The sequence below is a fragment of the Manihot esculenta genome, chromosome 15 (genome assembly GCF_001659605.2).
Source record: "Manihot esculenta cultivar AM560-2 chromosome 15, M.esculenta_v8, whole genome shotgun sequence".
NCBI classification, from domain to species: domain Eukaryota; kingdom Viridiplantae; phylum Streptophyta; class Magnoliopsida; order Malpighiales; family Euphorbiaceae; genus Manihot; species Manihot esculenta.
In genome coordinates this window covers 29,041,678-29,059,658 of record NC_035175.2, presented here as the reverse complement: position 1 = coordinate 29,059,658, position 17,981 = coordinate 29,041,678, and the positions used below count along the sequence as shown (strand labels likewise).

Here is a 17,981-nt window from a genome sequence, read left to right as displayed (position 1 = left end):
TTATTTTTTTATAATATTATATTTAAATATTTAAAATATACAAATAATAATATTTAACTATAATCAATAGTTTAATTGTTGAACATATTACTAACAGTCGCTACTATAGTAGTGTCTGGTATGTAATGCTTGTGTTCTAAGAGAATTGTGTTAGGCTAAATATAAAGGACTATAATGATTATTGGATAAAAGATTAAGGGGCACTTTCAACTTTGCAATACGTTAAAGAGATTTTCTCTGGCTGTGCATTTTCTGGCTTTAGGGTTTAAAAATAAAGTCAACACAAGGAACTAATCATTAAACCCTACGTGTCCTTGAAGGAATCTAACACCAGATTTACAAAATCCATAGTACTTGCTTTGGGTCTCTCTGCAACACTCAATGCCAAAACCTCTACATTTTCATCCACCATGAATCTTTCCACAAATTCTCTCATCAAAATCTCTCCTTTCTTTATCAAAACTACCTATCTCTCTCCAATTTCCAAAAGGGCTTCTGGAGACCGTCCTTCTGGCGTTAGATTTCCACTGACCATCACCAAATGTTCTAGAGTTGATGTTCCTTTAGCACCACGATCTACACAGGATTCTTCATCATCGTCTTCTTCTTCTTCTTCTCCTCCTCTAATTACTTCACAAATACGGAGTTTGCTGGCTATGGAGGAGGACATAGAAAAGGTGACAATGTTTTATACACTTATGGTTGTGGATTGAATCTTAAAATATCGATTCTTGTGGATAAATGCAACCTCAATAATCCAGACTTTTATTGCCCTCCCCAATTCTTTTCCTAAATGATTTCAGGTTATATATAGATGCCGGTTCTTGGCGATTCTTGGGGTTTTTGGTTCCTTGATTGGATCATTTCTGTGCTTTGTGAAGGTACACTTCGTGTATCTCTACCATGTTATTTGTGGTTTAATATAATGTAATCCTTGTTGTAGATACAGAGGTAGGCCCTGGCTCTGTAAGCGGCCAAAAAAGGAAAAAGGAAAGAAAGAAAATCAGCCTTTGCGAGTGAGAAATAATAAAAGAAAAAGAAGTATTTTGGTTACAAGCTTCTCCGATGAAGCTCTGATGTTCCCATTTCGGTTACAAGCTTCTTTGGCCAAGTGAATTCTTAAAAACTAATTCAGTTTGATAAATTGAAAAATTGTAAGAAACACTTGGAATTAAACTTCATCTTTCAATTTTCTTAGGGAATTTTTCTAAAAAATAGTCCAAATCCTTAGCAATTTAATTGGGCCATTGCCTCACACTTGCTAATTATATTATGGGTCATTTGATCTAAGTTACTTGTCTTGATATGCAGGGGTGCTCTCATGTTGTGTCATCTTTCATGGAATACTTTGTGAATCATGGTAAAGTGATTCTATCGCTAGTTGAGGCCGTTGGTGAGTGTTTATCAGTTTATTATAGCATTGTTGATTCTGGAGCTTATGACTGTACTGTGCTAATTTCCATGTGGGACCTCTGCACACGTCTAAGCTAACCACACTTTCTCACTTCAACATCCATTGCTAAAGATGCAATGAATATGATCTGTTTTAATTCTACATAGCTTAAAGCAATGGTGCTCATAACTCTTTAAGTTCCTGTTAATTCCAACTCCAGCTTTCATCTATTAATAAAATCAAGTCATTTGCAAATATCATGCAGAAAGGGATATTATCTTAGATATGCTTTGTTAACTCATCCATGACCTATATGCTGGTGATTTTTATACTGTAAACTGCTAATCTCATTGACATGGGTTCTCATTTACAATTGAGTAGTGCAAGTTGACATCAATGAGCAATGGTCAAACTGCGGTTCCGCTTCGCCCTGCTCCATGTTCCTCTAAATGTTTAGTTATGCTGGTTTCAGCTAGTGTTCTGTTATGCATTCACACCAAATTATTTAACTCAATTTTTTTTTTAATGTTTAGTGGCAGTAGCTAATATCAATTCTCAAATATTTCAACAGCTGAAACTTCTGGGCCAGACTAGTCACAATGTGCCTTGTATGCATACAGCAACAATACAGTCCCATTTTAGCCAAGAGCATTTAATAGTGTCTGACTGTGATTTGTAGCATTGGTTTTGGCCAGATTGTTCTGCAATAACCCTTGGAATAATCATCCTAATTCCTTTAGTGCTGATTAAATCCAGATGGCAAATATATATGATAATCAGCTTGATCTATGAGTGACTATACTTGGAGTTGTTGTAGGATGTAAATTGGATTTTCATTCATTTTAAATTTCACCACACTTTTGTTTTTGGATGTTAAATAATAAACATATATAACATCATTTCCTGCCAAAATTTCTTAATCAAGTGACTGATTATCAATTTATTGCACTCTCAGATTTCTATCTTTTAGGAACAGTGATGATGGTCTTTGGAATGGGTCTCTATGAGCTTTTCATTAGCAATCTTGACACTGCAAAGCTGGTAGCAGGGGAAAGAGTATCTTATAGGTCAAATTTATTTGGATTATTCACCTTAAAGGTATATCTCAAATTTCTCTAGATTTTGAGAAATTTTCATGGTTCATTTATGCCTGTAATCTAATGTATCATCTGGTTTTGTACAGTTTGCAGTGTCTTTCTTGGCAGGCAGTATGCTTTGCATTCTGTGATTATTATTGGAAATTATTAAGATCATACCCACAAAAAGAAAAAAAATTCGTCCGAAAAGACAGAATGTTGGGGACCCTTTTTCTTTTTCTTTTTTTTTTTTTCTTGGTGGGGGGAGATGGGGATTGGAATATGTTTCAAAATAAATACATTAATTTAATGTTATCTTTCTTCCATGTGCAGGAACGACCAAGATGGTTAGAAATAAAAACTGTGAATGAGCTGAAAACTAAGCTAGGCCATGTCATTGTGATGCTCCTTTTAATTGGTTTCTTTGAGAAAAGCAAGACAGCAGTTATACAATCTCCCATGGATTTACTTTGCTTCTCAGCTTCTGTTCTGCTTTGCTCTGGCTGCCTCTACTTATTATCTAAGCTTAGTGAATCGAAATGATGTAAGCATTAATCACACATCCTTGTAGAAAAATTATGATGTAAATATATGTATATGTATTATAGACTATTGTTGCAAGTGTATGTGCCAAAAATATGAGAGAGAGGAAGCAAATGCATTAACTTCACAATACACTCTTGATTGCTATTTCCGCATTTATTATGTACAATTATGCACAATTTTGGATATAAAATATTTAATTTAATAATAATTAAACTCGAAATTTACCTTATATTACATACGAAACCTATGTACAGCTTGGTCATGTTCAATGCTCGACCTCCATTGTCTGGGACACTGGATAGTCATTGAAACTTGGGAAACATACTTGTGAAAGCAAGGCGAGACCAAGAAGGTGTTTGGTTAGCTTAGTCATGTGGAGCATTGGGGCATTGGGTGGTCATAGAAAAGGATAAAATAGAGTACTGGTGCTTGACAATTGTTGGAACCGCGAAAGTATGTCCAAATTAATGAAAGCGAACATCAGAACAAGCTCCTTAAATTGTCGTGCTTTTCGCGTGTCCTATCTGCTGCATATTATATCACCGCGTGTATGGCCCAAGTTAAGCCAGATGTTATAATTATTGTTCTCGGAGCTTTACACCTCATCAGGCGGCATGTCACGCAAGTCCATACCTGTCACGACTGTCGGTTCATATTTATTTAGAAGAGTTGTTATATTCTCACTAAAGGGAATAACATATGAATTGCCTATTGAATCCAGACCATGCATTGAATGTAACATAGTACCAGTTGGTTGCAGTGGCAGGATTTCGTGCTTAGGTACCTTAGCCTCCGCCCTTCGAATTTTTGGCATCAATTTATTTAATTACAGAAAATAATTTATTTTTATAAAATAATTTATTTTTTATTTTTATTATAATTAAAAAATAAAGAATATTAATAAATTTATATATATTAATATGAATAAAATTTTAAATTTTAAAAATATTTTTTATAAAATATTAATTAATTTTTTTTAAATACGAAAAACGTCAGAAAATGAGAATTAATCGGAGAACAAAGATAGACTAGACCTCTTTTGTCTTGTTATTCTTTGTACGTCAGGGGTGTGAGATTTGGTTTTGGTGCGGTCGGAACTGATACCAAAAGTAAGATTTTTAAAATTTTTATAATTAAAATTAAAATTAAATTTTAAGTATAATTTTAATACAATTTTATGTATTTTTAATTTAATTTGATTTTAATATCAATTCTTATCAGTATCAATTTTGATACAGTTGACAGTTTTTAATAATAAACTTTAAACTTAAATGAAATAATTAAATATTTATAATATAATATTAATATTATTTATATTAAATTAATAAATTTTATATTTAAATTTTAAAATAATATCAAATAACCATAATATCTAATATTACATAATATCTGTTTGAAATAAGTTATGAGTTCTCACCAAAATCAAAGGGCCACGTATTAATAATTGGACAGGTGGAAAGCTCGATCTCACCACAGAAAAGGGAGACTCGAACGTTTTAACACCCGGACTATTATCAAGACTCACCCTCCCCCGATAGGTCGAATATTGGCAAAAGTTACCATTATCAGGTACATTCCCATTTCGCTAGACATCGCGGGATTACCAACTATTATCTGGCAATGTCCATTATCGAGTAGCTGGCCATATCACCGCTGGATTTTCAAGAAACACTATTTATCTCCGTCTTCTTACAAGATAAAAAGAAAACAATCCAAGAGGCAAATGTATGCTATTTCTAATATTATTCAAACTCTCAAAAATTCATTGCTTTCTTCCTATTCTTTTCAATACTGACTTGAGTATCGGAATGGTTACCGTGAGCATGCACGCACCATCACCTCACGTTTCCTCTCTTGCAATTCTAGCCAAATCACCTCACAATGTTGTTCCAGCCACATCATCAATCTATTTTAAACTATATCATTTGGTTTCACTGCCGGAAAATCCATTAAACCCCATTTTTTGGATCACGACCGGTTCCTTATCATCTTTCTTTGCTCAAGATAGTTGGAAGCCCTACAGCTGCTGATAATATCGCTACCAATGATGGAGTCCTCGTTTCCTCCATCTCAGATAACCGGGGGAACACGCCCCTAGTGATAAATGAAGCAAACCTTAATAATTTAAATAATGAGCAAATACTCCAGTATATCCAGCGATTGCAGGCCACTCTCGGGCTGTACAAAGCTCGAGAAAGAATCGTCTAAGATGGACCCGAGAAGAAGGGATGAACCCTCCATAGACACCCCGATGGCCTAGACGGAAGTGGCCAAATTGCGGCATAAAGGTAAGTCCAAATCTGAAGATGAATTGGATGGGACTCCAAAAGGAGTGGATTGAAAACTAGTACAGGCTGTACAAAGATACCAAAGAGAACATGAAGAGGACTTCAGTTTAGATAGTGTCTCATCTCTTATGGAAGAAATACTAGTGAAAACCTTTCTCGTGAAGTTCAAGTTGCCCATCTTAGATAAATATGATAGAACAGTAGACTCCCGAAGTCATCTAGCCATTTTCAAGATGACTATGCAGCTTCAAGATGTAAATGATTTTGTGTAAATGATTTTGTGTTATGTCGAGTGTTCTTGTTAACACTCACGAGTTTGACCCAGAAATGGTATCAACACCTAAGTCCAGGTTTAATCTAAAACTTTACACAGTTTGCTATGATATTCAAATCCAGATTTATCACTTGCATACCTCACAAAAAGCTTTCCTCAGACCTGCGAAAGATTTTCCAGGGAGAGGGCGAGTCTTTAAAGAGTTTTATTTCCCATTTCAATACCAAGGCTATATAGGTGGAAGAGTTGAACCATGATAGCGTGTAAGGCGTTGAAAAAAGGAACCCGTAATGTCAAGTTCATGGATTCCTTAATAAAAAAAACTCGGTCACGACATACCAACAACTGATAGACAAGACCCAGAAGTATATCAGGTTGGATGATGAGATTCAGGAACTAAAAGGAGACAAGAAGGCAAGTCAAAAGCCCGAGAGACAAATCCATGAAGGGAATCACAGGAGCTACCCCATCTCATGAAAGAAGGACGAACATAGTAAGTATAAGAATTACACCCTACTAAGTGACTCATGAAATTGTATTCTGATGTGAATCAAGAAAAATGATAAAGAAATCAGATGGCCGCCTAAGCTCAATCCCGAGAAGACAAAAAAATAGGATAGGACCAAGTATTGTCGCTTCTATGAAGATCACGACACACAACGAAAGAATGTCGACAATTAAAGAACGAAATCGAGAGACTTATAAGGGATGGTACCCTTCAAAAATTTACAAGAAAGGAAAAGGAAGGGCGAAAGTTGAAGCCTGAGGAAACAACTCCCGAGATAACTCCTGATAGGGAACTCATAGGAGTCATAAATGTGATAACAAAAGGGCCTGGTGAGGCATAGACGGATGACAAATTACCGGAAAAGGGATAAACTTTATAAGCCTTAGGAAACATTCGCTCATGAGGATCCTAGTATCTTTCACATTTTAACAACAATTTAGTCCTGCCCTCGTATGTAACTGGAGGATGTTCTTTTAATAATAAAAGCTAACAAAGGATTTTTACATGATATGTTCTTTAGAAAGGAGCAACATACTACTAAGGTGTCGGTCCCATGAATTAAAGCCATAAGGAAATTTTCGCCAGGCCAGGTCACAAGGCAGTTCTTGCAAGACCACTTAAGCGTTAATGCCACTAATTAAGACCATAAGGTAATTTTCGCCAGGCCAAGTCACAAAGCAGTTCCTGCCAGACCACTCAGGTGTTGGTCCCACGAATTAAGACCATAAGATAATTTTTTGCTAGGCCAGATCACAAAGCGGTTTCTGCCAGACCATTCGAGCGTTGGTCCAACGAATTAAGGCCATAAGACAATTTTTTGCTAGACTAGGTCACAAGGCGGTTCCTGCCAAACCAGTCGTGCGTTGGTCCCAAGATTAAGGCAATAAGGCAATTTTTGCCAGGCAAGGTCACAAGACAGCTCCCACCAGACCACTCAAGTGTTGGTCCTACGAATTAAGGCCATAAGGCAATTTTCGCCAAGCTAGGTTATAAGGCAGTTCCCACCAGACCATTAGGATATTGGTCCCATGAATTAAGGCCATAAAGCAATTTTTGTCAGGTTAGGTCATAAGGTAGTTCCTGCCAGACCACTCGGGCATTGGTCCCATGAATTAAGGCCATAAGGTAATTTTTGCCAGGTCATGTCACAAGGCAGTTCTCGCTAAACCACTCAAGCATTGCCATAAGGTAATTTTCACTAGACTAGGTCACAAGGCAATTCCTGCCAGACCACTTAGGTGTTGGTCTCACAAATTAAGGCTATAAGGCAGGCTGTCCTTGCCACTTGAGTGATTGGTCCCACGAATTAAGGCCATAAGGCAGTTTTTGCCAGGTCACGACTTATAAACTACAAGATGGGCATCTGCCATACCTTAAGGTTGGGGCCTTAGCTGTTGTGAAATTCAGAGATTATTGCAACCCAAATTGCGCAGCGAAAAAATAAAATCTTGGATTTCCTTTCCCAGAATCCGAGTGCTTCGTTTATTTCATAAGAAGGATATGAGACTAACCTGTTAATCTCATCCAAAAGATACAATGGCGGACTGATGGTGCTGCTTTTTCAAATGAACACCCTCTATGGTATCCACACGAACGTCTTCTATCCTTCTAGAGTGCTAGCTCTCTCAAAGATGGATATATTATGTGCTTCACAATCTGCAATAGTTAGACTGAATTTTTCTCAAAAATTAACATCGTGTCCACAATTCGTAGAACGAGTATTTATATGTTTCAGTCTTTTGTTTTCCCATAACTCTTTTCCCAAAAGAGTTGTGTTCAGAACCCACTATCACAATCTCGCAGATACTCAAATATCTTATGTGATAGAGTCATTTATCTGTAACAGTTACAGATAGATTTGCAGATTATTTAAATATTATTATCTTATAATAATAAATAATTAATAATTAATATTATTAATAATAATAACACTTTATTATTATTAATTATATTAATGATTAATAATAATAATACTTTATTATTATTAATTATATTAATGGGTTTTTAGCCCATTAATATGTCATAGCACATCAACAACGTTATTTTGTATGTGACCCAATAGGCTCACATTAATTGGCAATAGGCCTAGTCCCACAAGACCCATAAGTCATAAATGGCCTATAGCAAGACATTATGACTACCCAACTAATATGAGGATCAATATTAGTCCGATAAAACCTAATAAATAGAACATGTATTAATCCCTTTGTCACACGATATCTAGTTTGAACATAAGTCATGGTCAATGTCAAACTTATAATGTTCAAACTTATGATTTCTCGATCTCTAAGTAGACTGATAAATTCAAATGATATTGATCACACTATCAATTCATTTGAGCATGGCCATGCATTTCTCAGTCTCACTTATCGAGGGGCCCAGAAGATATCTCTCTCAGAGAGGGACAAATCCTATCTTGATTGTTCATTATCCTTTACATAATTTCTATTATGCTCAATCATAACCTTTATGATTGTCCGATTAAAGACAATGTTTGGTTATGTCAAAAAATAGTAGTCCTTATATTGGAAACTATGACAATCTCAAGTCAAAGGATTAAGACATAACTACTTTGAGATTCACTTATGACAATAACCCATGTAGTGATCTCAACGTGGGTCCATCCAATATTTTGTTCTCTAACAAGTATCTATGATTATTGAATTATATCAACATATACATAATCATCTCATGATTATCAATCAATAATCATATTAGCTATGTTTTATTATTATCAACATAATAATAAGTAACCAGGGATGATAATCATTATTATGTAACATACAAACAAATAATAATGATAAAAACCTCTTTTATTAATAACCAAAACGACATACAAAAAGGGCCAAGATAATGGCTTAGGGCATGTACACTAACATTAGCTCCACTCTGTAGAGTCACTAAGTTTCTTATTTCATGGACTCGAGATGGGTTAATGACTAGACGTCATAAAAAAGTGTTAGCCATATGAGAAAACCTTTTTCATTAAAGAAAAAAATTATATGCATAAAATATAAATGACAAACAAAGGGAACATTCTCATTAAATATATATAAAAATATTACAAAAGGGCAAGGTCATTAGTCTCATCCGCTTGAGTCTCCATTACATTGATGTTTTGGCAGGAGAAACCCAGTCGGAGGGTACATCTTCATCATGCCCATCCTCAAAACGAGTATCCTTGACACACTCCCCTCTATCCTTATGGTCCTCCTCAGGATGTCATCTATCCAAGAGAAATCCTCAGAAGGAAAATGCTTCATCAGCTCCTTCATGGAATGCTGGCCTTGAACAAACATCTCCTTGCCTTAGGCCACTGTCTCCTGAAGTTTCGTCTTAAGCTCAACATCCTCATGGTCCTCCTCAAGATATCACTATCCAAGAGAAATCCTCAGAAGGGAAATGCTTCATCAGATCCTTCATGGAATGTTGGCCTTGAACAAACATCTCCCCGCCCTAGGCCACTATCTCCTGAAGTTTCGTCTTAAGCTCGGCTACCCAGGTGGAGGTAGCTTGGGCCTTCTCCGCCTGAGCTTGCAACTCTAAGACCTAGCGTTGCAATAAGGCCACTTAATCCTCGGCAGACTTAGCCTGACTCTCAAAGCCCAGGCTAGAAGCAAGGGTCGCGTCAAGGTCAGCCTTGTAACGACCTGGAATCCGGACCGCTACCGGCGCTAGGATCCAGATCGGCATAAGGCCGCTGGGACCCGTAGCAAGCCTAACATACCTCCTGTAAACCTGTTTAATCCCATACATGATCAACAATTACATAAAAAATTTGAACTTTCTTTTTATTTTCCAAACTTAACCTGTGCATGCACAACTCATAAACATAAACATCAACCCCACACTGGAGTCCTCAACAATGCTCCAATGGGGTAACATAACATGTATTAAGTTTGGTTTACATAAACATCATTAAAAATCATGTACTCAAAAGGGGTTAACAACATACTGGGGTCAAGCACAACTCTAATCCTCAATAACATCATTACATTTCAATATTTATCATGTCCACCACTAACTATTATATAACCATGACTTTACTCTAGCTGACCTCCTGGTCTATCCCGTACCTGCATACCTGGGGGATTAGGGAAATGGGGTGAGCTACAAGAGCCCAGTGAGCAGAATACTAAAACATTATATTTAAAACATATGATATCATGGAATGCATCACATCACAAACAAATCACATCAAGGATGAATTTGTCACCAATAGCCCTCTACACATTCCAATAGTGCCAGGGGCGTAGAATGGGCCTCAATGGTCTTTCTCTTACATAGCATAACGTAACATAACATTCCATTAGTGCCAGAGGCGTAGAATGGGCCTCACTGGTCTTTCTCTTACATAGTGCCAGGGGTGTAGAATGGGCCTCACTGGTCTTTCACACTATATCATTACTATCTCATAACATATCATGTCATAGTGAGGGCTAAAGGATCATCCAACATTCATCCACATCATCAACATATTATGCAATGCAACATATTCGTGAATTCTAATGCAAGCACCCTAATATAACTCATGGCATTCATGATGCGTGAATCATGTTAAAACTTTCATTATTTGCTTTGAAAAATAAAGAGTCATTCTACTCACCTCAGGCTAGCTCTAACGAGACACTGAAGCAGCTGACTCACTGCTGGGGTCCTCGGTTCCTCGGGTCCGAACCTACACAGGTGGACTCAAGTGAGGGACCAAACATACATGAACATGACTCTAAGATACTCCCCAAAAACCCCCTAAAACACCTTAAAACAATAATAGAAATCATGCAAAGGAGGGCTGAACAGGGCACTTTCGGCGGCAGGTTCGGCGGCCGAAAGTCCCTCCAAAGCCGAAAGTCATGCACCTTCGGCGGCACTTTCGGCGGCCGAAGGTTCCCTCCAGAGACAAAACTCATGCATGTTCGGCGGCACCTTCGGCGGCCGAAACTCCCTTCCAAAGCCGAAAGTTCACTTTCGGGGGCAGGGTTCGGCAGCCAAAGGCTTGCCTCCACAGGCAGGTTCGGCGGTCGAAAGTCCCTTCGGCTGCCGAACCTGAGTTCTTCCAAAGGGCAGAACTCAGCCTCTTTCATGCACAAATGCCTCCCAACCCAAACAACTCAAAACCAACACTTCCACAACATGCATACACACATACATATACTCCTAGGGGCTTTAAACTATCCTAAACTCCAACTACAACACATCAAACATACATATACAACTCACATTGTTCATAAACACAACATTAACCAAAAACTCAATATAATCCTACACATGCATTTCTACCCCAAGAAACTTCATGAAACTCAACCAAAATATGAAAAGAAGGGAGGATCTACTCTTACCTCTTGAAGATCGAGAGGGAAGACGATCCAACTCGGAGATGGGGGAGATCTCGCTCCTTGGGTCTCCAAGTTCCACAACTTGCTCAAAGTTCACAAATCTTCAAAAAACCAAGCAAACACTTGTTAAAACTTGAAAGATTGGAGGAAAAACATCAAAAATGACCATGGGAGAGCATGGACTCACCGTTGGCCGAAAATGGGGAGAAAGCTCGCCCGTTTTGGCCATAGAGCCCTTATATAGGGGCTGGCCAGACCACCCTTCGGCAGCCTAAAGTGCCTCCAAAACTCATGCAAGTTCGGCGGCCGAATATGATGTTTGGCGGCCGAACCTTAGCCACTTTTGGAAGCCTAACTTGCTCCCCTAAACTATCCAATGTTCGGCGGCCGAACTTGAGGTTCGGCGGCCGAACTTGAGGTTCGGCGGCCGAACCTGGAAATGCCTCCATAGTCTTTTTTATTCAAAACTCAATTTCTTTCTTGCTTAAAACCATAAAATACCTTAAAACATTTTATAAAAACATGATTTTGCCCTTCTAAAGGTTTTCGACATCCGAGATTCTACCGGACGGTAGGAATTCCGATACCGGAGTCTAGCCGGGTATTACAAGCCTGAAGCTTGTCCACCGACTCTAGGGTCTCCTTCATCATACCCTTGACTTTGGCCACTCGAGTCTTCAGATTGGAAAATTATTCAGTCAAAAGCTCCCTGTGCATCTCATTTGCACCGAATTCTAACCTCGAAGTTCTAAAATGTTCCTTGACTACGTAGGCGCAGAGGGCATCCTTCAGCACAGAGTGAATAACATTAATAAATAGCTCGTCCTTCTCAATCTCATTTAAGTGGAGGCGATTTGTGACAGGCATCGAATCCATCAATTAAAAATAATTTTCTTTTTTCTTTAATTAAAAGATTTTGCAGATATGATAAATGAGTGTCGATCCCGTAGAGATCTTAACTTTGTTTAAATTAAATGATAAATAGAATAATGACAGGAGCGGTTGTCGAAGCCGGTCAAAAATAACCTTCTTGGTTACCTACAATTTACAACTGTAGACAGTGGTGAAGGATCGTATCCACAGAGAATTGAATGCCTATTTATTTATCTCAAACAAGACCAATAGAACTAATTGAAAGCACAAGTGAAAGCAAGTAATCAAAGAGAAAGAGAAACAAGTGCAATAAAAGTAAAAAGGGGGGTTTTGAGATGATTTGATTAACAACTAATAAAAGCAATTAAAACAGTAAGTAATCTAAAATAAGAGAGAAATCAATATGGGAAAAGTCTAGTTGAAGATATGGATCCACTTTGGTTGTTTGGGTTGATCATTGAAACATGGTTATCTTGATTGATTCAATAGGTTGGTTATGGGGGTGGAAGACGCTTCTCACCACCATGTCTTTTCTTATGAACAAACTGATTAGGGAACGTCCTCTAATCAATTACTAATCAACAAATTGCCAAGGAACGTCCTTGGGCCATAGGCATGAAAACAATTGCCAATTGCATGAAGAACAAGAAAGATCCAAACCCTAACTACTCAAACGCATGAGATGATGTTAGATCATACAATTCCTTGGGTTTTTACACCAAGTGTTCTTAGATCAGAATATTTCCAGCAATTACGGACTAACAAATATCCTAATCAACAATTAATTAACTTTGCAATTAAGAATCAAGTGGCCAATTTGATCAAAACAACAAAGCAATCTTGGAATCAAAGCACAATTGCATGAATATTGAATAAAATCAAAGACAATAGTTTCTGTTCAGATCTCACAACCCATTAAACAACCTTAGTTTCAACCAAACTTCAACTAGAAAGAAGGTTTCAGCCACTCATGGCTGAACCAAAACAGAAAATAGAAGAAAAGAAAGCAAAAGATGAAGAACTAAAGTGTGGAGAGAGCCTTGGAGAGCCTTGCCGATTTTGGGAGGATGAAAAGCTATCTTCTTGTCTTCTTGAAGCCTTTAAATAGATCTTGAGAGGCTGCCTAGGGTTTCATGGAAGTCCAGGAGACTTTTAGAGGCTGTCCAAAGTGCCCATGGTGTTGTATGTGCCTTGTTTGTGCATGTATGGAGGCAAAAACGAGTTGCATGTGATGGAAGGCAAGTGGGGGCACTTTGGTCTTTTCAATTGCTGCCCTAGGTCTTCAAGATGTTACCTTAAGAGTTAAGAGGCTGCCCATGCACTAATAAGGAAGGGGGAGACCCCTTTTGAATTTTGAATGTGCATGGCACCAAGTAGGAAGCATGTGATCTTTGGATTTTCTTTCCTTAATAAGGGGGATCTTGAAATCCAATAATTGAATGTGAATATTGAAGATTTGGATCTCAAGATATTTCCCTTATTTGGCTCCTCAAATATGGCAACTTGGGATATGGCTTCTTGAACAAGGAAAGAGTGCAATAGAGCGCATTTTCGGCTGCCTAAGTTGAGTTTCGGAGGCTGGACTTTCGGTTCTGATCTGAAGGTTCGGGGGCCGAAGGTTGGAGTTTGGCGGCCGAAGGTAGTGGACTTTCATCTCTGTCTGCATGGTTCGGCGGCCGAAGGTGCCGCCGAAGGTGGTCCACTTTCGTCTCTGGAGTCCTCATTCGGCCGCCGAAGGTTGCCGCCGAAGGTGACTGAGTTTTGGCTCCCGAAAGTTGCCTCCGAAGGTTGCTTTTCTAATTTTGGCTTCTTTTGGCACTTTTAAGAGCATTTTCTCCAAATTGTTTCTTCACACCTAATACTTGCAAAACATGATTAAAACCACAAAATTCGGTAGAATAGGTGCAAATAAACATCAATAAGATCATGAAAATATGGACTAAATTATGCTCTATCAAATACCCCCACACTTAAGCTTTTTCTTGTCCTTAAGCAAACAAACATAGTTAAATAAGTTCTCTTTGCTCTAGATCCTTATTTTCACTTAAGCTCATACTCAAGACACCTATTTTGAATCATTGCAATGAAGAATATATGCATGAAGATTACTTACCTCCTTTCCTTGTTTCCTTTTGCTTACCATGGCTAGGATTTGTTTTCCTCAAGAGAGATCATGCACATTATGTTAAGACTTTTTCTAGCTTTTGGATTGACTTGCCCTTACCTTGAAGTACTTTATTCAGGCTTTTTGCACTTTGATTTTGCTTGAAAAGGTCACCAACCTTTTGACGTGAAGGTACATATTTGTGATACCCACCCCCAGTTACTCAGTTGATCACCTTTCCAAGTGGCTACTAGCTCTTTTCATAATCTTTTTGACCATTGGAATATTTTCTTGTTGTGCTTTTGAGGTCTTTGCCTTTGCTGAATTTTCTTTCTCTCAATGATTTGGGCAAATCAACACCAATTGCTAAATCAAGTCATGTTAAGTTCATTCACACAACTTTAATTTATTCTCAATCAATTGAGGGTCATCAATATATTTTTCACCATGGCAAACTCAAAGATTCAATTCAAAAGGCAATTCTCAAACATGAATACAACTCACTGCAATTGATTCAACATAAATTTAAAGAGTTATCACATCAATGGGGTCATGGAAAGAAAGACTTATCCAACATAGTTCATCAGTTTGAGTAGAGTAAAACAAAAAGAAGAAGAAGGTTGTGGTTGTGTGTGTTTTATTGAAAGCATAAACAAATTAAAATTTAACTGTTGCTAATTAACTTGAAAGAGATTTAAAACTGAAAGGAAAAAGAAAAAATTTTTGCATTTGAAAGCATGAGAAATCGTAGAAGAAGAGAAGGGAAGAAAAGAAAGAAGAGGAAAGAAAAGAAAAGGAATATGCACCCCCACACTTAAATCATGCATTGTCCTCAATGTAAAAGAAGAGAGAAGAGGAGAAGAGAGTAAGAAAAGAAGAGAACAAAAGAAACTGAGTACTTCTCTGGGGTGTGGTGTGCTTGGCATGATCCTCTAGGCAGAATGAGTGACGAACAGATGTTCGTCTGGGAACTCTTCTTTGACTGGGCATGGTGCAGAGCTGGAGGGAAGTCTGCTGAGGTGGTCTGCCACAAGGTTTTCTTTGCCTTTCTTGTCTCTTATCTCAAGATCAAATTCTTGTAGAAGTAGAATCCACCTAATGAGCCTTGGTTTTGCTTCTTTTTTCTTGATCAAATATCGCAAGGCTGTATGGTCAGAATAGACAATGACTTTGGTTCCCAAAAGATATGGTCTGAATTTTTCCAAAGCAAATACAACTGCCAAGAGTTCTTTTTCAGTTGTTGTGTAGTTGCTTTGTGCAGAATCCAATGTGCGAGAGGCATAGTGAATGACATGGGGAGAGTTTCCCACACATTGCCCCAAGACTGCTCCAACTGCATAATTGCTTGCATCACACATGATTTCAAATGGCAGGTTCCAATCAGGCCCTTGAATAATTGGGGTAGTCACAAGCAACTCTTTAATCAAATCAAACGCCTTTTTGCAATCTGCATCAAAATCAAATGTTACATCTTGTTGGAGTAATCTGCATAATGGCAAAGTAATTTTTGAGAAGTCTTTGATGAATCTTCTGTAGAATCCTGCATGTCCAAGGAAGGAACGGATGTCCTTAACGTTCGTGGGGTAAGGTAGATTTTTGATGGTATCCACCTTAGCTTTGTCCACTTCAATGCCCTTAGCTGAAACAACATGTCCTAAGACCATACCTTGATTAACCATAAAATGACATTTTTCATAATTAAGCACAAGGTTAGTCTCAATGCATCTTTGCAAGATCTTTTCTAAATTGGTAAGGCATTCATCAAAAGAATTTCCATGAATTGTGAAGTCATCCATAAATACCTCAATTGTCTTACCCACATAGTCAGAAAATATGCTCATCATGCATCGCTGAAAAGTGGCAGGTGCATTGCATAGTCCAAATGGCATTCTTCTAAAGGCAAAAGTGCCAAAAGGACAAGTGAAGGTAGTCTTCTCTTGGTCCTCTAGAGCAACTGGAATTTGGTAAAAACCTGAATAACCATCAAGACAATAATAATGAGATTTACTTGCAAGCCTTTCTAGCATTTGATCAATGAAAGGAAGTGGGAAGTGATCTTTTCTCGTCGCAGCATTGAGCTTCCTATAGTCCATGCATACCCTCCATCCATTCTGAACTCTAGTGGGAACAAGTTCTCCTTCAGCATTCGGAACAATGGTAATTCCAGTTTTCTTTGGAACTACATGTACAGGGCTCACCCATTTGCTATCAGATATTGGGTAGATGATTCCTGCATCAAGGAGTTTGACTATTTCTTTCTTCACTACTTCCATCATGGGTGGATTCAATCTCCTTTGAGCATTTCTGACTGGCTTGCATTCTTCCTCCATGTGAATTCTATGCATGCAAGTGGAGGGGGAGATACCTTTGATGTCATGAATGGTCCATCCTATGGCTCCTTTGTGTTTCTGTAGTACCTTTAAGAGGCTTGCTTCTTCATGTTGGTTCAATTCATTGGACACTATGACTGGAAGTGTCTTGTTGGCTCCCAAGTACATGTATTTCAGATGGTCTGGGAGAGGCTTCAGATCAGAAGGTTGTTGCAGAGGAGTTTCAAAGGAGCTTGCTTGCAATGAAGGCTATTGGGAGAGGTTCGGCGGCCGAAAAGGTTCTGAGTTCGGCGGCCGAATTGCTTCAGTTTGCGAATCTAGCTTTGGCGATGGGTTCGGCTTCCGCAAGTCAGTGGGGTTCGGCGGCCGAATTATGTTCGTCGGCCGAAGAATGTCTTCTTTCTGCACAAAGTTTTCCCGAAGAGGTGCGACAGAATCTGGTTCCTGAGGAGCAGTAGGGTTCGGCGGCCGAAAGTGGGCTATGTTCGGCGGCCGAAGGTCTTCTGTCTGTGCAACCTCAACTTGCTGAATGCTGCAGATTGTTTCTTTGAGTTTTTGGGTTTCAATCCTGCAAAGATCATCATCTAGAACAGAATCTTGATTTTGATTAAACACATCTTGGCTCAAACAATCAATAATATCAAGACCATAAATAGGGGACATATCATGAGGATATTTCATGGCATCATAGACATTGTATTTAATGATTTCCCCTTCAAATTCCATGGTAAGAGTACCATCATGCACATCAATTTTAGTTCTAGCAGTACTCAAGAAAGGACGTCCAAGAAGAATGTCAGAACTAGTATTGCAACTATCTTCCTTAGTATCAATCACATAAAAATCAGCAGGAAAGACAAGTTCATCTACTTGGACTAACACATCTTCTAAAATACCTATGGGGTATACCACAGATCTATCAGCCAATTGTATCACAACTCTTGTTTCTTTGAGTGCACATGCATTGAGAGATTTATAGATGGAGAGAGGCATGACATTAATAGATGCACCAAGATCACACATGGCTTTCTTGATACCCACATTCCCAATTTTGTAAGAGATAGCAAACATACCTTTGTCCTTGCATTTGGTAGGGAGTTCTCTTTTAATAACAGCAATAACTACCTCACCTACACTTACTTTCTCTCTTTCAGCTAGCTTTCTTCTGTTGGTGCACAACTCTTTCAGAAATTTTGCGTACCTTGGAATCTGCTTGACAGCATCTAGCAGTGGTATGTTGATTTCCACTTTTC

At 38.2% G+C, this 17,981-nt stretch overlaps 1 protein-coding gene across 1 annotated transcript; it reads left to right on the top strand.

The window, feature by feature from the left end:
- The first annotated feature begins 294 nt into the window (after positions 1 to 294).
- On the top strand, positions 295 to 3,144 carry LOC110602551. Its single transcript, XM_021740100.2, has 5 exons — positions 295 to 677; positions 804 to 881; positions 1,312 to 1,393; positions 2,349 to 2,491; positions 2,803 to 3,144. Exons 1-5 carry the CDS (start codon positions 411 to 413, stop codon positions 3,010 to 3,012), a joined length of 780 nt encoding a protein of 259 aa, XP_021595792.1. The 5' UTR covers positions 295 to 410; the 3' UTR covers positions 3,013 to 3,144.
- The last annotated feature ends 14,837 nt before the right edge of the window (positions 3,145 to 17,981 follow it).